Below are 21,163 nucleotides of genomic sequence, written 5' to 3'. Positions count from 1 at the left end.
TTAATAGTACCTAGAATTAACCGCATTTATGTATTCACTTTGTTCATTAGTAGAATTGTTATCCTCCCAACAATTTTATGTTACTGTCACTTACCTATTATGACCGCTGTGGTGGCCTAGTGGTTAGAGCATCTGCCTTGGAAGCAGGAGATCGTGGGTTCGAACCCCAGCAGAGTCATAACTAAAGACTTACAAAAATGATACTAACAGCTGGCTTGCTTGGCACTTAGCATTAAGAGATTAGTGTTAGGACTGGTCAGCCTGGTGTCAGGAAAATGCAGCTGGGTGGGACATCATCCTACATGTCTGCAGCATGATGCCCCAGTGCTAGACATCACAAAAAACTACCACACTGCAGACATCATAGCGATATGACTGAAATTTGTTTAAAGCTACATTAAAAGTCCTAATCACATACACTTACCTATTATGCATCATGCACATACATTTGCAGGTGTCCTACATGCTGTACATGCTGCTGCAGGTGTCCTACATACTGCACATGCAGCTGCAGGTGTTCTACATTATGCACATGCCTCTGCAGGTGTCCTACATGCTGCACATGCAGCTGCAGTTTTTCTACATTGTGCACATGCATCTGCAGGTGTCCTACATGCACATGCACCTGCATGTATTCTACATTATGCACATGCATCTGCAGGTGTCCTACATGCTGTGCATGCATCTGCAGTTGTTCTACATTGTGCACATGCATCTGCAGGTGTCCTACATGCTGCACATGCAGCTGCAGGTGTTTTACATCATGCACATGCATCTGCAGGTGTCCTACATGCTGCACATGCAGCTGCAGATCACCTTGTCTGTGATTGACAGGTTCAAAATAGATAACAAAATATTTAGATCTTTTCATATATCCCTCATATCCTTGTCATGCATCTTCAAAGATCATTAATGTGTTTATTTTGTTTATAATCTGAAATTCATCATTTACCCTATAGTATTCAGTCTTAACTGTTTCCCCAGACTGTAATAGAGCAAGGAGGAATTCAACCAGGTGGTCTGAACTTTGATTGCAAAGTACGTAGAGAGTCCACAGATCTTAAAGATATGTACATCGCCCACATAGGTTGGTATTTGCAGAGATACTCTTAGTTGAGAGATTCAGTAATGGATGTAAAAATGAAGCATATATTTGCACAGTGAAGTCTCTAAATAAGTCACAATTTCGAACTTATCAAAACTCGGGTTTTCAGTTCCATATTGGAATGCAAAAGATGGTGTATGTAAAGATTATATACCATATAATAGATAATAATGCTCAAATGCAGTAATGAAGATTTCCTTTCTAATGCTACAACCATCAACCTCTTTGTGAGCATTTAAAAGTTACACTATTGCACTTTTCAGTGAAATAAAATAAAAGCCTCAATAATAAAAAATATGTTGTTTATTGGAACTCTTGTGTACTTAACTATATGATGAACACTGATCACAGGCTGATTTGTATATCATATAATGTCATTAGTGAGAGAAAATTATTGCTTATTAAAGATGTTAATCATAATAACTGGAATGTTTATTTTCATCACACTTGGAAGTAGTTGCTTTGAGTATTTGTCAGGAGTTCTAGAATTTGGAGGGTTAAAAGTCTATTTAAACAGCCTTCATTTACAAAAGTTAATGGATTAAAACTTGCACATCCTTTAAGTCTTGTGTTGGTTTTTAGTTTTTGTTGAAAAATTATACATGTAGTTGATCTTTATTCATTTCACCATGTCTATTTTATTTAAAATGGCTTTCCTACATTGTGATTTGTCATCAAGTTAAGTCTAAACCTAAAATACACCAGCGTTACTTAATTCAAGTCAGACTTTTGGCCTCATCAATAGCTCCATGCTGTTCATTCCATGTTTTTGGGAATGGTTCCTTTTAAGAAAAATTTACCTTGCAGGTGCAATGGACACATTTGCCCGAGGTTTGAAAAATGCATCAAAGCTGATACAGGATGGAGTGCTGAAAAACCTGGTGAAGGTAATTTGATTTGTTCTTTCTCAGAAAGATTAAAATACTGTAAAATTCAAAAATTGCAACAACAAAAAATAAGAAAAAAGTCTTCAAAAATATATGATGCGTGTATTGATTACAATCATTACAGGTTAGTAGTTCTGGTCACTGGTGATTGGGTAACATGATTTTAGATGATAGGTTTGGGCATTGAATAACATTATGGTATTTATGATAGATGTGTTCATTGTGTAAAATTATGGTATTTATGATAGATGTATTAACTGGATAACATTATGGTATTTATGACAGATGTATTCACTTGGTAACATTATGGTATTTTAGACAGTTTTGGTCATTGGTAACATTATGGTATTTTAAACAGTTTTGGTCATTGGGTAACAGTTGTGGGCACTGAGTACAATATGTACCACATATTTTGGGACATCATGGTTCTTTGAACACAGTACATTTTTTTTTAAAGTATTTTTTGTGCACTGTATGTTCTGGGACACATCAATGTTCTTTATGAGTCATAAGTTGTGGGACACCTTTTAAATCATTTGAAAATTACATCAGAAAATGTACTCGAACTTAAATTTTATTTTAAAAAATATTAAATTGTGTTCTTGAAATAAAACTTTCGAATCCACTGAAGCATCACCTCATCAACCCAACCATCCTCCAGCATAGATACCATCCATCCTTTCGGTGCATGAATATATTTTAGCTTCCTCATAACTTGAACAATTATCACTGGAGGCAACACATCTGCTGTGAAAACTGCAAGGACTAAAGATAAAAAAATTTATCTGCACCAGTCATGTGAATTCTCATTGACAGTCCATCCATGAATGAGATGAAAGTGCACTGGAGTTTCATCCGTGTTAATGATCATATTGTCAGCAAAATCATCTTCTCTTCTGGCCTTCATGAATTCATGGAATGATTTTATTTTCTCCTTAAAATCTTCTGGGAGATGCTCGGTCAAGCACTAGATTGTGTTGCTGTAAAAACTTTCCATTGTTTCAATTTATCTTAAAATTTCCTGTGAAAACCAGTAAAAGGAACCAAAGTTGGCTTTCCTTTGTAGGCCAGCTTTGTATTTGTGAAATAAATTTGCACACTAAAAAGAATCCAAAGTCAGCTTTTGGTTTCAGCTTGCTTTGTAATAAAATAACCTTTGTATTTGATACCCTGCTGTTAAGTTCAAACAATGAGTTTACTGCATCTCTACCAGTTCTGTTTATTCACCACCTGGGCTTCTATTTGTTTGCCATCTGTAATCATGGTTGATATAAATGAACACTGATGACTGCAGGGTAAATATTATACATAGCATTGACTTGCTTTAATGTACTTTTTGTAACCAATGCCAGCAAAATGATTAGAATGATTTTTATTGCAAGGTACTATCATATAGTTAACCTGGATATAATACAATCTTACAGTCTTGGTTATTTTGCACCTTACGCCATGTCATCTGTGAATGGCAGTTGCCTTCAAGCATTTGGTTGATATTGCTCTCTCCCTCTCTGTCTCTCATTTGCAATTTTGATGGATCCAGTTTTCAGTCTGATAACATATTCAAACCTTTGAATACAGCGAAACATGATTCATTTCTCTATATTCACTTAGATAAACAATGTGTCATGCTTTATCTGACATATGCAACACACACTACAGTAAGGATGCATATGCTGCATATAAGCAGTTTGTGGATATAATTTGTCTTTAATAAACTGCTCATGATGAAAGAGAAGGGGAATTAATGATAATAACAGTACAACGTTAGCTTTATTCATGTTATTATCAAATAATCATTTTGTTTATCTATTTTATTGTAATATGCAATGTTTGTGGGGTGTGTGTGCAAATTCAATAAAAATTTATTTTGTTTCTTAAGTCTTGGGACATGTGATCCAGGAGAAAATATATTCTTCTTAAGTTCTGAGAAGGGAACAAATTCCTTTATTTTATCATATTCCAAGATATACAGTAAATATGATAACATAATTGTGGTCATTGGGTAATGTATGGTGTTTTAGATAATTGTGGTCATTGGTTGACAAAGTTGTGTTCATTGGGTAACACAAATTGTGGTCATTGGGCAGCAATACTGTGTTTAAGATAGGTGTGGTCATTGGGTGTCATTTTTTGTTCATTGGGTAACATAGTTGTGGGCACTGGGTAACATTATGATATTTTAGATAGTTGTGGTCATTGGGTAACATAGTTATGGGCATTGGATAATGTTGTGATATTTTAGATAGTTGTGGGCATTGGGTAAAATAGTTATGGGCACTGGATAATGTTGTGATATTTTAGATAGTTGTGGTCATTCAGTAACATAGTTATGGGCATTGGATAATGTTGTGATATTTTAGATAGTTGTGGGCATTGGGTAACATAGTTATGGGCATTGGATAATGTTGTGATATTTTAGATAGTTGTGGGCATTCAGTAACATAGTTATGGGCATTGGATAATGTTGTGATATTTTAGATAGTTGTGGGCATTGGGTACAATAGTTATGGGCATTGGATAATGTTGTGATATTTTAGATAGTTGTGGTCATTCAGTAACATAGTTATGGGCATTGGATAATGTTGTGATATTTTAGATAGTTGTGGGCATTCAGTAACATAGTTATGGGCATTGGATAATGTTGTGATATTTTAGATAGTTGTGGGCATTGGGTAACATAGTTATGGGCATTGGATAATGTTGTGATATTTTAGATAGTTGTGGGCATTCAGTAACATAGTTATGGGCATTGGATAATGTGATATTTTAGATAGTTGTGGGCATTGGGTAACATAGTTATGGGCATTGGATAATGTTGTGATATTTTAGATAGTTGTGGGCATTGGGTAACATAGTTATGGGCATTGGATAATGTTGTGATATTTTAGATAGTTGTGGGCATTGGGTAATATTATATTGTTTTAGATAGTTATATGCATCAGGAAGTTTCATAATTTCAATGTCTTGTACCACATGTAATTGTTACCCATTGATATGTTATACTGAGAATCTCCAATCAGAGTGTTATGCAATAATGCTTATCTTCAAAGAACAGTGAGGTTTACATGCTATTATCATAAGTTTTATTATACTTCCATTTTCTTTGTAAACAAAATTGTGGTTTTACCACCAGAAAGACATGTATAGGCTTAATCCTGTTTAGCAATCATCTGTGACATGATGTATATAAATTGACTGTCATCTGTGACATCATGTATATATATTGACAGTCATCTAGTTTGACAGTGGTGTAAAAAGCATAAGTTTAAAACAATTTAGTCAAAAAAGATTTCAGAAACTGTCAACTCATTTTCCTTTATTTTTGTGGTTTCTACAAGCAATCCTCTGCAAAGACAATATGCCACCTTCTCCCATTCCATAAATTTAAACAGTCAGTTTTACAAAACAAAATTTATACCCACAAAAAATAATAAAATGTCAATGAAATTGTACATTGCATCATGGCAATCAATGGAATAAGTTACATCAACATGGTGACATGATTGGTGTTGGTAAAAACTTGATTAAACCTTTGCTTTTCTTGATAGGCATTCATCCACTATAGAAATGACTCCATCTGTGAAAATCAGTATTCTTTATACCTGTTTTTACATGTGCAACTGTTAATTTCAAATCAAATGGATCATCAACATTATATTTTGTAAAAATGATGGACACCATACATTATGTACCACTTCTTCTAGTTAAACATAGCGATGTTTAACTATAGAACCTAAGAAAATGTCAAGGATATGTTTTTTCATACCACTATGCTAAACTACAAAACTGAAGACAATTTCAGACATATTTTTTCAAGTCCTTGTGTTAGAACTCAACAAATAATTTAGTTCTCTAACATTTTAAAATGAAAATTTAAAAGGAACTTACAGTATTGTGAATTTAATCTCAAATAATCCTGAAGATTTATACAGTGTTCCAAACAAATTCCAGTCTTGAATGTGTTGATGTACTAATAGCTTTGAGTAGTTTGATACACCAAACAGTCTTGATGTATCACAATGATATAGTCCTGAATGTCTTTGAATGATTCCTCAATAATCCCAAAGCAATGTTTTAGTCCAAAAAGTCACTGAGCACTTTGTAATTCCAGCTAATAATTTAAATTCATTCCTATCAAATTACATCTGAACACAACTAAAAGAGATTCCACTAGGCTGATGTTAAATTAGGAATGAATAATTTTGATGTAAGCAGCCTTGTATAAAAGAAACTAAGACACAGTAAGAGGACAAGGATGTGGGTCTTTTTCCAAAGAAATTGGTAAGCAAGTTTGCTTTCTAGAACATTCTAAATTTTGTAAATAAGACTAGACATTAGAATTTCCAAGGGGGAACCCAAGATCCTAGCCAAAATTCCAAGTAAACATATTTGCCAGTGATCATGACCTTCAAGTACAATCTGCAATCATGGACAAAAGTTAGCTATGTAATATATTGTTTACAAATGACCTGTACAAACTGCATTCAGGGACAAAATTTAAATGGACAATATAGATATACATAACAAAATATGAGAATCTGTTCATGAATACATGTAAATGATTTAATTATATGTAATTGAACATCACCCTAAAACAAATAAATCTATTGAAAAAAATGTGTTTCATTTCAGGAGCGATACAACAGCTATACAACAGGAATAGGGAAGAAGATTGATGATGGTACTGCAACTCTTGAAGAGCTTGAGGTAGTTTTCTCACACTCACACCGCCATTATTTCACACTGTGGTACTGTTCTACATTCTTCATTTTTATTTTCATTTTTATCAGAAATTAATTAATCTTTGGAATGAGCATTAGTTATTCAACCAAGCAGTGTTTTGTAACTTCTAGAAGGAAAATTACCTCTAAAAATATGCATGGGCTACCATGTGTCTAACTTGCACCATTCTCACTCCAAGACCTATCAGTTTTAATTGACCAACATAGAATCTGAGATATAAAAAAACTGTCAAGCAGTTTTTGAGTATATTTGTAGTTATTTTACTTGACTAATCAAAATGTACCACTGACAGTGTAGTAAACTTTGAATAAGCAGACAGGTGATGTTAGTGCCACTGGCTTTGTATAAAACTTTGAATAAGCAGACAGGTGATGTTAGTGTCACTGGCATTGTAGTAAACTTTGAATAAGCAGACAGGTGATACAACTACCACTGGCATTGTAGTAAACTTTGAATAAGCAGACAGGTGATGTTAGTGTCACTGGCATTGTAGTAAACTTTGAATAAGCAGACAGGTGATGTTAGTGCCACTAGCATTGTAGTAAACTTTGAATAAGCAGACAGGTGATGCTAATGTCACTGGCATTGTAGTAAACTTTGAATAACCAGACAGTTGATACAACTACCACTGGCATTGTAGTAAACTCTGAATAAGCAGACAGGTGATGCTAGTGTCACTGGCATTGTAGTAAACTTTGAATAACCAGACAGTTGATACAACTACCACTGGCATTTTAGTAAACTCTGAATAAGCAGACAGGTGATGTTAGTGCCACTGGCATTGTAGTAAACTTTGAATAACCAGACAGTTGATACAACTACCACTGGCATTGTAGTAAACTTTGAATAAGCAGACAGGTGATGTTAGTGTCACTGGCATTGTAGTAAACTTTGAATAACCAGACAGTTGATACAGCTACCACTGGCATTGTAGTAAACTGTGAATAACCAGACAGTTGATACAACTACCACTGGCATTGTAGTAAACTGTGAATAACCAGACAGTTGATACAGCTACCACTGGCATTGTAGTAAACTTTGAATAAGCTGACAGGTGATGCTAGTGTCACTGGCATTGTAGTAAACTTTGAATAAGCAGACAGGTGATGCTAATATAGTAGTATACGTCTGGCAAGTTTTAGCACATGATTTGCTGACTCTTTACTGATTTGTCCATTTCTTTTAAACTTTGTTAGAAAAGCAACCAAAATAAATATACTGTTAATAATAATAATGTGGACTTAATACAGCACTTAGTCCTAAGCTATAAACATTTACAATATTAGATAACACATAAAAACATATGCAACAACAAGATTACAAAAACAAAAAGATGCTGACAATAATCAAGGAAGTAAACATTATTAAGTCTTTGTTTTAAGTTTTAAGAGCACTCTTGAATGAGATCAGTGTTCTTGTGTCTAAGATCTATGGGCAGTTTGTTCTGCATAGTTGGGTGTAGGTAATAAAAGAACATTGTTCATATGACTTTGTTTTAGCAGCGGGAACAATGAGAATGCAAATGTCAGAAGAGGAGTGCAAGTTTCTTGATAGAGTTCACACAAGGGTGATATCAGATAGGTATGCCAATGGAGGCAGTCAGTGAAATGTAGCATTGTGTTAGATTCTGGATCGAACAGGTAGCCACTGAAGGTTATGGAGAAGGGGAAAAGTGCAGCAGTGTTTTGAACTTTATGAAGTTTTTATGGTAAATACTGAGATGAAGCAGATATTAATGAATTACAATAGTCCAGTCTTGAAAGTACTAAGGAACACACAAGTGTTTAGTGGCATTAGTTAAAAGAAAATTGTAAATGGAGCTGATGCATCTCAGAGAACGACACCTAGGTTTCATACTGACTGTGTGAATTTAATGTTGGTTTTGCTGACACTTATTGTTTGAGATAAAGGATATGAATGAGAAAGTCTTTGCGTGGTGATCAAGATGGCTTCAGATTTAAAATCATTCATCTGCAGCTTGCTACATGTCATCCATGACTTCACATCATAAATGCACTCACTATGTCTTTGATGGTAGCCTCATCTTCATCGCGAAGCTACATTTGTATATTTGAGTGTCATCAACATACATTTGTCAGTCAATGACGTGTAAGAGTGTATAGAATGAAGAGAATGGGGCCTAAAACAGAGCCTTATCAAACACCAAAACTTAGATCAACTTGGCTGGAATGTTTTCCATTTACAGACACAATTTCTGTCCTGTTGACTAAGTAGAACTTGAACCATGTATCATGGTATCATGAGTAGGAAATAAATGCTAGATGCTATCTATGATTGAATAATGAATAGTCTTATTCTGAATATTGTTTTAGAAAGCGCAAGTTTTGTTTTTGTTTGTTAGTGCTACATGAATTAATATTAAATTACAAATTATCAAGACTGAATTAGAAGAACTGAACATGCTTTAACCAGCACTGCCAATTCTGTGACTGAGTAATTAATTATCTTATCCCCTGCAAGTGCATATGGTTCCATGAAAATAACAATTTGAAAAAGGACCCCAAAATAATGAGTGTCTCATGTCCTAAACTACACTTTGTAACTTCATTTGTAAATATGTTTCATACTATTTAACAAAAAAGTAAATTAGTAAAAAGATGAACAATTACAAAAAGACAAATATATGTTATTATTGGAATTTGACATGTACTTGAGTGTGAAATATAGCACCTTATTGGTGAACTAATTTTTCATTTTTTTCATTCCTATATTTTCACGTATGAAAAATATATCCTTATATTTTCACATGTGACAGTATAAGATTTCCCATCATTCCATGGGACACTTGATTGTTTGTGCCTGCTTAATTTGTACCAGCAGCAAAAAAAGAGCACTTTGCAAGCTGGAACAAAATACTAAAAATTACATTACATTTCAGACACAGAAAGGAATTACTGCTGAAGAAATTGGTCTCGATGCTATTCACATCTCTCTGAAGTTATTTCCCCTTACTTCCTTGACAACAGTGATAATCTCACTGTAATGCATTCTTCAGCTGGACTTGCTTTGTTATCATATATGATCAAATAGTTTACAAATGTCAAAAACTAAGTCAACCAAATCATACCAATCTCTTAAGTTGTTGGTATGGGTTTAATGGCATTTTTCAGCACATTCAGCATATTTGATGGAAAAAGAACCTAGGAAACCCTGAGATGAACCACTGACCCACAGAAGGCCTCTCTTAAGTCACTATTACTAATAGGATCAGTGTATGAACAAAAGGTGGGTGAGGTATTGTGCTCAAGAGTGAGTTTAATCTTCCAAGTTTTGATTCTGGAGCAGGTTTGGTATGTAATAAAAAGACATTTTTTTTTGTCTGCATAAATACTATATATATTTCATCATGTGATAACAAAAATGTTTTTACTTGTGTTTTTTTTTTACCACAGATATGTCTGATATTAACATAGGAAAAGAAAATATCCTCTTTTGTATTTTTTCCACAGAAGAAAAAATAAGGGGGGAAAAATTAAGTAGATTTACTGCTTGCACTTTCAGATGTTTTTGCTTAGGCAAGAACAACTGTTCCAATGCTTCCATACTTAACTGCACTTAAAAATAGAGTTAAAGAAGGAAAAGCATTTGTTGTGTGCCATGCTGTGTGTTGGAATGCATAAGTTCTGAGTACCCAAATTGTTTCAAAAGATTCAGGTATAAGTTGTTTGTCGAATTTCTTGGTTATAAATTATCAATTATTTTTAAAAACATGTTAGGTAAATCAATTTGTGGGCATGGGTTAATAAGTTGTTAGTAGAATTGTTGCTTTTACATCCTCAATAGTTTTTAAAAACATATTAGGTAAATTGATATGGGTGGATGAGTGAATGAAAATGTTTATTCAGCAGTTGCAGATGATCATTGAAACCCCACTATAAAAAACAAATTACCATATTTACCATATATATTGGGACAAGATAAAATAATTTTAAAAATTCCTGTCCCAGAACTTATGGTGAAACTACAAAAGTATTATTAATGCAAGTTATTGCTGTGTATACTATTTACCCCAGACATCAATGCATGTTTGTATTAATTATGACTACATATGCCAAGAAAATAAACCAAGTTATGAATAAACACAATTGGCAGCAAGCAATGAATTCATTGTTTGAACTTAGTGACACTATATCAAATACAAAGGTTTTTTCTTATTACAAAGCAAGCCAACCTCAGAAGCCAACTTTGGATTCCTTTAAGTGTGCAGATTTGTAAAAACAATTTTAATATACAAAGTCAGCCAACATAGGGAAGCTAACTTAGGTTCCTTTTTACTGTTATGCACAGGAATTTTGAAAATAAATTGAAAGAATGGAACAATTTTTTAAGTGACACAATATAGTGCCTTGAGCACTGACATTGATGACCAGCATCACCCAGAAGATTTGGAGAAAATTAAATCATTAGATAAATTTGTGAAAGCCAGAAGAAAGGAAGTTGATTTTGATGACAATATCATCATTAACATGAATTAAATTCCAGTGAAATTTCTGTGTACTTTGCTCTCTTTCCTGGATGGACTGTCAACAAGATGGGGATTAAAATTGAGAATCAGCATGACTAGTGCAGATTTTAGAGAAAATCTAACTTTAGTCTTTGTAGTTTCCACTTCAGGAGATTTGTTGCCTCCAGTAATAGTTTTTCATGGAATGAGATAGCTAAAAAATATTCATACACTGAAAGAATGGATCATGCAGGAGAAGGGTTGGGTTGATGAGATGAAGCTGCATTGGATTAAAGAGTTTTATCTCAACTACAGAGTTTTATATATTTTTAAAATAAAATTTAAGTTGGATTACATATTCAGATATGTAAATTTTATTGATTTAAAAGGTGTCTCACAACTTAATGAATCGAAATAATGATGTGTTCCAAAACATACAGTGCATGAAAAAATACTTTAAAAATTAATTTATGATGTCCCAACAAATACAGTGTCCCAACATATATGGTAAATATGGTATGGGTAGTTTCTGAATCTTATGAATCATCTGTTTTCAACATTGCAAATTTACAGGGTTAGTTAGTTTATTTTATATACAGTAAGATAAATGGTTACTCTGGCAGGTCAGGGTCTAAACCATTAACTGGAAATTCTACACAAGACAAACAAACTTAGACTTGTCTGCCAGTTGCAAGTTTATTTTTTTAATTGACTGACATCTATAATTTCTTTATTGCAGCAATACATCTTGGAGAAGGGCAACCCACATGCCATGTCTGGACAGCAGGAACACTGTGAATCTGTCCTTAACTTCTACATTTGAAAGTTCAATATAACTTCTGTCTTGATGTCTGTAGCAAGGACTACAAAAATTCTGTCATTTTTCCTTAATAGGGTTCTGAATTACTGAGCCAGGAAGGAACAGCCAACAAAGGCTGTGAATCAACACAAATTTGTAAACTTGTTGAGATGTCACTGATCAACTGTATTCTGCTCATATTCTGATCATTTTCGAGATGGTATGGAAAATTGATTTGTGTAATAAATAACAATCCTATCTTTGGTTACAAGAACACCAGGCACATTTCTTAATCAGTAAAGCATGTTGCAAAGACTAATTATATTATAAGCTCAATAAAATTTTGTGATTTCATTTGTTGGCTCCAAGTTTCTTGTTTTAAATTGCACTAGGGACATTGCGTGAACGATATCAAGGGATAGCATTTCAGTGCTGAAGATGGTCTACTTATATAATCAATAGCCAGTATTTATTTCATAAGTACACAGAATTTAGATAATCTTGCAGTTTTATATCAAAATGTTTGAGAGACACAGTAGAACATGCGTATGATCTGGTCTAGCTTTTGTTATCAAACTCTCCACCCAAGTCCATGCCATCAAATTGGGCACATATTGTAAATAGCATGTCATATTGTAAATATCGTCTGTCGTGCTGTAAATAGCATGTCACACTTTTAATCCATCATACTGTAAATAGTGTCTGTCATACTGTAAATAGCATCTGCATGCTTTGAATAGCATATGTCACACTGTAAATAGGATCTGTCATACTGTAAATAGCATCAGTCATACTGAAAATAGCATCTGCCATACTGTAGATAGCATCTGTCATACTGTAAATAGCATCTGTCATACTGTGCGGACTTATTCTTTCTCTTTGATGAAAATAGGAATAAGTTCAGTGATTTTTTTCCTTGCATGATTAAGACAATTGATTTCGTATGAATTTAATGCCCAATTTTTCATTTGTATGCATAAACAAACCTAACTCAAGCGAATATCTGTATGATGTATAATTCTTTGCAAATATGGCTTGTGAGGGGCTCTTTTAATTGAATGGCATCATTATTGCATTATATATTGACATACCTCTCTCACTTTTTCAGTGAGAGAGAGAGATAGAGAGATTGCAAAAGAAAACTTTAAATTGAGTTCCATGTTGTAATGGCATAGGAAACACATTCTTATAAAATGTAAATAAGCACTGTTATATCACGAAATTGGAATTGTAACTACAACAAGAAAAAAGCTATCATTCAGAACTAAAAGTGCTGGAGACGTTACACTCTTTTTACTTCTAACTTTAATACTGCCACAATTGACCAGAAAATTTGCTATCTTAAACTGAATACGGTTTTGTTGTTGGGGAAAGAGGTGGGGTGAAGTGCTGTAGGTTTTCAAAATTACTTTTCTTTAAATCACTGTCTGCCATGTTCTTCGCACAAATGTTGTCATTTAACATGAAAGAATAAAGAGATGACAGAAAGATTGAAGTATGACACATGAAACATTTTCTGTAATATCCAGACACTATAGTTTCAGGATGTTCTCATTCCAAAAGAAGTTGGTTGTTGTTGTTATATGGTTTAATGCCATTTTTCAACATGGTGGCCAGTATTAATGGTGGAGGAAGAACCCAGGAAAACCTTGGTAAGAACCACCGACCCACGAGAAGCTACCGGCAAGCTTTCTCACATATCCACATTGGCCGAGTCCGAGACTCAAATCCACCCAGACAGAGGTGAGATGGCAGTGATCCGTGATGGAGAATGCTTTAGACCACTCAGCTACTCGAGGCCCCTCAAAAGAAGTTGGGGTACAGAACACAACAGCTGCAGTTATTTTTTCAATATCTGAAATAGATTGTTTGCTGGTTTTTGTCTCATATTTTTTTTAAAATCTGTCATTAGTAGTTGCTTTTATGCCATTATAAGTGTAGATGTTTAAATAGCAGTTGCCAGAAGTGTTGGTAAAACACTATAATTCAGTGTATGTATTTTGGCCATATTACCTGACTTTCAGATTCCACTTTGCAGATAAATACCTATTCATCCATCCTGGACCATGTGTTCCAGGAGCTGCATGCCTGCTCCATCTCAAATGAAGAGTCTTGGCTCAAGATAACCCCTACACCACAAAGGAGTGTATGTATTTTGGCCATATTACCTGACTTTCAGATTCCACTTTGCAGATAAATACCTATTCATCCATCCTGGACCATGTGTTCCAGGAGCTGCATGCCAAACTATGAGTCGTAACTATTTACAATGGCCATAAACTGGCCTGGGCCACTCTAACCTCATGAATGGATAGATTGATGCCTTCTGCACCTCACTTTCTTGGGGACATGCTGTAGCCTGGTACCACACTTTGTGGGGATATGCTTTAGCCTGGTACTTCACTTTGTGGGGATATGCTGTAGCAGAGTCCTATATAAAGCAGCTCATAAACAGTTTCTTCTCCACATCCAAGGAGGGGATGATGGGTATATCAATGCAACTGAGAACCCCTACAACACAAAGAAGGGGATGATAGTTATGTCAATGCAACTGATAACCCCTACACCACAAAGGAGTGTATGTATTTTGGCCATATTACCTGACTTTCAGATTCCACTTTGCAGATAAATACCTATTCATCCATCCTGGACCATGTGTTCCAGGAGCTGCATGCCTGCTCCATCTCAAATGAAGAGTCTTGGTTCAAGAACAAGAACTGAGGAAGCATGCAGACATGCAGCACATGCAGCTGATCCCTGAATGAGGTGGTCAAAATGAGCTGATCACCTGTATAAAGGACAAGGCTCACGCAGAAATCCCAGCAATGTTGGGTGGAATTGGAAAGTCCTCTTGAGCTGTGCAGTATGCTGACAGCTGCTACCTGCGTGTGCTGCCCCATGGCCACTCCTCTCCCTTGCATGCCTCCTCCACCATATTCTGAGCATACAGTAACAGATGCAAACTGGGTTTAGGGACATGCTTGCATTTATGCAAAACAATCACCAGAGTGGAGAAAATGATGAGGTTATTTCAGATGGGTTTGTTTTCTGTGAGTCATAACTATTTCCAGTGGCCATAAACTGGCCTGAGCCAAACTATGAGTCGTAACTATTTACAATGGCCATAAACTGGCCTGGGCCACTCTAACCTCATGAATGGATAGATTGATGCCTTCTGCACCTCACTTTCTTGGGGATATGCTGTAGCCTGGTACCACACTTTGTGGGGATATGCTTTAGCCTGGTACTTCACTTTGTGGGGATATGCTGTAGCAGAGTCCTATATAAAGCAGCTCATAAACAGTTTCTTCTCCACATCCAAGGAGGGGATGATGGGTATGTCAATGCAACTGAGAACCCCTACAACACAAAGGAGGGGATGATGTGTATGTCTGTGCAATTGATAACCCCTACAACACAAAGGAGGGGATGATGGGTATATCAATGCAACTGAGAACCCCTACAACACAAAGAAGGGGATGATAGTTATGTCAATGCAACTGATAACCCCTACACCACAAAGGAGTGGATGATGTGTATGTCAGTACAAATGAGAACCCCTACAACACAAAGGAGTGGATGATGGGTATGTCAATGCAACTGATAACCCTTACAACACAAAGGAGGGGATGATGGGTATATCAATGCAACTAATAACCCCTACAACACAAAGGAGGGGATGATGGATATGTCAATGCAACTTAGAACCCCTACAACACAAAGGAGGGGATGATGGATATGTCAATGCAACTTAGAACCCCTACAACACAAAGGAGGGGATGATGGATATGTCAGTACAACTGAGAACCCATGCAACACAAAGGAGGGGATGATGGATATGTCAGTGCAACTGAGAACCCATATAACACAAAGGCGGGGATGATGGGTATATCAATGCAACTGAGAACCCATACAACACAAAGGAGGGGATGATGGATATGTCAATGCAACTGAGAACCCATATAACACAAAGGAGGGGATGATGGGTATGTCAATGCAACTGAGAACCCATACAACACAAAGGAGGGGATGATGGATATGTCAATGCAACTGAGAACCCATAAAACACAAAGGAGGGGATGATGGATATGTCAATGCAACTGAGAACCCATACAACACAAAGGAGGGGATGATGGATATGTCAATGCAACTGAGAACCCATATAACACAAAGGAGGGGATGATGGGTATGTCAATGCAACTGAGAACCCATACAACACAAAGGAGGGGATGATGGATATGTCAATGCAACTGAGAACCCATAAAACACAAAGGAGGGGATGATGGATATGTCAATGCAACTGAGAACCCATACAACACAATGGAGGGGATGATGGATATGTCAATGCAACTGAGAACCCATACAACACAAAGGAGGGGATGATGGATATGTCAATGCAACTGAGAACCCAAACAACACAAAGGAGGGGATGATGGGTATGTCAATGCAACTGAGAACCCCTACAACACAAAGTAGGGGATAATGGGTATGTCAATGCAATTGATAACCCCTACACCACAAAGGAGGGGATGATGGGTGTGTCAATGCAACTGATAACCCCTACACCACAAAGGAGGGGATGATGGGTATGTCAATGCAACTGATAACCCCTATACCACAAAGGAGGGGATGATGGGTATGTCAATGCATCTGATAACCCCTACACCACAAAGGAGGGGATGATGGGTATATCAATGCAACTGAGAACCCCAACAACACAAAGGAGGGGATGATGGGTATGTCAATGCAACTGAGAACCCCTACAACACAAAGTAGGGGATAATGGGTATGTCAATGCAATTGATAACCCCTACACCACAAAGGAGGGGATGATGGGTACATCAATGCAACTGAGAACCCCTACAACACAAAGTAGAGGATGATGGGTATGTCAATGCAACTGAGAACCCCTACAACACAAAGTAGGGGATAATGGGTATGTCAGTACAACTGAGAACCCCTACACCACAAAGGAGGGGATGATGGGTATGTCAGTACAACTGAGAACCCCTACACCACAAAGTATGGGATAATGGGTATGTCAGTACAACTGAGAACCCCTACACAACAAGGCAGCTTAAGCTACTAACAGAGCTCATATATGACCATTGCATTGACACCATAATAGTCACCACAGTTTTCTAAAGACCTCCATTACCTCTCACTGAAATTAATATTAGTCACCAAAAGCTTTCGGCCCCCATGTGCCCCTGTAGCAAGGCCTGGTGGAGGGCACACACAAAGGAGGGACCTCTTTTGTGACCAAAATGCAGATGTGAAATGGTAACCCACAAAAAGCTCCCCATGTTCTCACAAAAACTTCTACACCATGATATAGTAATTTAAATTAAAACCTTAGAACATTACCAGAGAAAAAAATCTTAAGAAATAATGGTTCCTTAAACACTATATCATATGCCCACCATGTAAAGTTATTTTGCAGAAACTGCATTTCTTAATTTAGTCCATGACCCTGACCCTTGAACGATGGTTGTGTTCTCAGCTATAAACCATCCCACATTTTTTGGATATGGTTTGTGGAATAGGACTGAAGTTATTTTGTTGAAACCATTTTCCCTCTTAGTGTCCGTATGAAATTGACTTTCTAGCATTTCATCCAAGTGGTGTCTTCTCATGTCAAATAGTAACCATATACAAAATTTATTCAAGGGATGTGATACTGAATTCCAGTAGTTTGTGAAAATCCTTATTTTGCTTTGTCCTTATGACCATGACCTTAAAACCTTTGACCTAAATATCAGCAGATGTCTTTCTTATCTAAAATGCAAACTATTTACAAAGTTGGTCATGGTATCTGGCATATATCTTTAATCTTTTACTTGGAAATGAAAGAAAACATTTTAATTAAGTCATCTTGACATTTAACACAAGAACCCCATCATGGAATGAACAGAAGGAAGTAATAAAAATGAATGAAGCATATAATACAGGTCGTAAGTGAAACCTTTTTTGTAAAATAGTGCAGAGTGAAGCGATAACATCCAATCACAACATTTTGCCTGTGATAATTTATTGTCAAGAGAATTAAGCTTAAATAAATAACTAGAATACACATAGTTTTCCTACTTTCAGCCCTGTAACCTTTGACCCTAAAATGAAGAATTGTCTTCATTGCCTCATATGCAAGCCATCCAAAGCATAGTTAAAGTAGGTAATAAAGAACTTGATATATTGTGACCTTGACCTTTGACCTAAAATTTATTAGGTGTCTCTCTTCATCTTCAATGCTACCTACTGTATTTACTATGTTTGAATCAGGCAAGAGCCATGGACTTGTAATCCAAAGGTTTTTGGTTTGATACTGAGCCAGGGTTGACTGCTTAGGTGTGGCATTTAGAACGGCATTTGCATGCAATGTATATGACACATTTCGTGCAAGCTAACCAGTCTACTGCACAAGAATTTACATTGAACCCATTAGTCATTACAGTCAAAGGAAAGTTTGTATGTTGTTGATTTTATGAAAAACAGCTGGCTCTTATTCCCTGAATAAGGAAATGATGAAAACTGAGATCCCAGGTCTAGCTGTGGAACTATGTACTACAAGGGTTAGTTACATGGAATTTTCACTTTGATTTAAAGGTTTTGGTTTTGATTACATGCATAGAATAGGCAGGCACACTATTTGATTGCCTATTACACTTCAAATACCCCATGTTCTCTAAACCAATTGTTCCAAACATTCAAGTATGAGAACCCTTTTTAACTAAAAACAAATTGGGGGGAGGCGTGGCCACAAGCTATTAGTTGTACTTTTAGGCTATGTTAATTGAGAAAATACATCTATTTTGGAATATCCCCATGGCCCACTGTTTTCCACAGCTCACAGATCGGGAAACCTGCTGTCAACTATAATCTTCTTGTCTGTGAAGAATGTGTGCTGATAACAAAATAGGATTGCATTGTTTTATGATGCTGTGTACTTGTTCTAATTTTTGGAACTATACAACTGCCAAATGTCCTACGGAAACTCAAAACTGTCACACTCTGCCAAATGACCTTGCACAGTTAAAGCAGTCTTAAACCATTAGCAGTTTACTATACACATTTTTTACAAATACATGAAGCTTTACATTGAAAATGTAGGTTAATCTCTAAGGAAAAATTAAAATTGAGCATTTCAATTGACAGGAAGATAAAGGTCACAGGAAGAAGGCATAGCTTATCTATGTGACAAGTGCATGGTTATGTTGGTTATTGCATGGCTAAACTTCGTCATTTGTCTCCTACAGGAATCTGGACTAACTGTACACTATTATAATAATAACTCCGTAATTTAATATACTTAATACCAACAAAAAAAATTCTGCTATCGATGTTACAAGTTGAGTTATTGTATTGAAAGTTTTCCTTCTTTCAGCCCCTTTGACCTTGACCCATGACCTTCTAAGTCCAGAATTGATAGGTTTCTTCCTTGCTGCAGATGCTAACAATTTACAAAGTAAATGTTATATATATTTAATCTGCATTGCTGGCTTTTTTAAATTTAAAAAAAAAAGATTTCATTATATGCTATTGAAATGTAACATTAAATGCTGGACAAGACCTTGTCGAAAATCAAATTCATTTTCTATTTAACCTGAATTATTGATTTTTTTAATTCTGCAAGCAGAGAATAATATATTCTCTATGTGTATGGGTTGAATATTATGATCATTTGTAATAGAGGTAAACATATTTATTGGGGTCTGGGTCTAGGTTATTGGAATTCCCCTGTAAATATACCTGGCCTCCATGACTTATTCCATATTCTGTATTACAGTGTTAGTAACAGACCTTCTATTATAACTGAAATTTTATCTAGTAAACATTAGAATCATTCTAGAAAGTTATTTTCCATTATGTTTTTTTTTATATGAAAAATGCTAATTGTGGCCTGAGGTCAAATAGAGGACTATATAATCTTTTTTACTGGAAAAATTATTCATTTGTGCGTGATCAATTTGTATTGATTCTTTTGGCTGGAATTTTATTTCTTCAAGTTATTTAATTCAAGGGATTCTTCTCTGGAAATACAAAGTCCACTTCAAAAATATGATTCTTGGAAATAGAGACTTGAATTTATACTGAAATTTCAAATAAGGATTTATTTCTTGGATTGTATTATTGTGATAAAAAAAATTCAGTCATTGCTACGCTGTCTGCAGTGTGTCAGTTTATAGTGATGTCTAGTGCTGGGGCATCATGCTACAGATGGGTAGCAACATGTCACCCATACACATTATCCTGACAACAGGCTGACCAGTCCTAACACTAACCTCTTAATACCTAGTGGCCTAGTGGTTAGAGCATCTACCTTGGTTGAGGGAGGTCGTGGGTTCGATCCCTGGTCAAGTCATACCAAAGACTTCACAAAAATGGTACTAACAGGTGCCTTGCATGGCGCTCAGCATTAAGAGGTTAGTGTTAGGACTGGTCAGCCTGGTGTCGGGATAATGTGACTGGGTGGGACATCATGCTACATGTCTGCAACATTATGCCTCAGTGCTAGACATCACTAAAAAAAACTATATGACTCGACCAGGGATTGAACCCATGACCTCCCGCATCCAAGGTGGATGCTCTAACCACTAGGCCACTGGAGCAGTAGAAATGAAGTTAATAATTAACTTGTTAACAGTGCCTGAAAAGTAACTCTGAACAAAAAGTTTGAATCATCAAATGTAGGTCAAATTGTGTTTAGAACTAAAAAAAGATGAATATCCTTATCACAATTGATACTACCATAAACAATGCCAGAGACATGACCTTAATTTCAAAATTGTAACAAAATCTCTTAAATATCCTAATGCGGTTAAGTGTGACCTTTTGCAATATGAATTTAGCATGACATGTCTGAAAAACAAACTTTTAGAAATTGAACTTAAATCAGTGAAAAAATAAAGGTCATAATGACCTTGTATAAAAAGAGGATAGTACATGCAAGCCCTCATCAATCCCAATAGAATCATAAAAGTACTGGATGCCATATTTGATACAACCACAGAGATTTCATTTTCAAAAATATTAAGGACTGCCAAAGAATTTTTTCTACCGGAAATTTCATTTTATCACTGTATAAATACAGAAAAAAAAAGAAAATATAACTAATTGACGTACAACTAAGGAAAAGAGATGTTACTCCATATGGTAACTATCCTGTC

At 35.7% G+C, this 21,163-nt stretch overlaps 2 protein-coding genes across 2 annotated transcripts in view; both read left to right on the top strand.

The window, feature by feature from the left end:
* The window catches only part of LOC149807145 (uncharacterized), an 80,999-nt gene extending 69,066 nt beyond the window's left edge, over nt 1-11,933 (top strand). Inside the window, exon 2 of the mRNA XM_089962705.1 lies at nt 11,326-11,933. The gene's annotated coding sequence lies outside the window, so the exon portion shown is untranslated. The remainder of the gene's footprint in view (nt 1-11,325) is intronic.
* Nucleotides 1-12,353, top strand: part of LOC149807144 (uncharacterized) — a 58,411-nt gene extending 46,058 nt beyond the window's left edge. The window contains exons 12-15 of the mRNA XM_089962715.1: nt 985-1,087; nt 1,913-1,992; nt 6,625-6,699; nt 11,940-12,353. Of these exons, the coding sequence (XP_089818841.1) occupies nt 985-1,087; nt 1,913-1,992; nt 6,625-6,699; nt 11,940-12,023 (342 nt within the window). The 3' untranslated portion in view covers nt 12,024-12,353. The remainder of the gene's footprint in view (nt 1-984; nt 1,088-1,912; nt 1,993-6,624; nt 6,700-11,939) is intronic.
* The last annotated feature ends 8,810 nt before the right edge of the window (nt 12,354-21,163 follow it).

Source organism: Sinohyriopsis cumingii, chromosome 1, assembly GCF_028554795.1.
Source record: "Sinohyriopsis cumingii isolate HCF-2022 chromosome 1, ASM2855479v2, whole genome shotgun sequence".
NCBI lineage: Eukaryota > Metazoa > Mollusca > Bivalvia > Unionida > Unionidae > Sinohyriopsis > Sinohyriopsis cumingii.
This window is presented reverse-complemented; position numbering and strand designations above follow the sequence as displayed.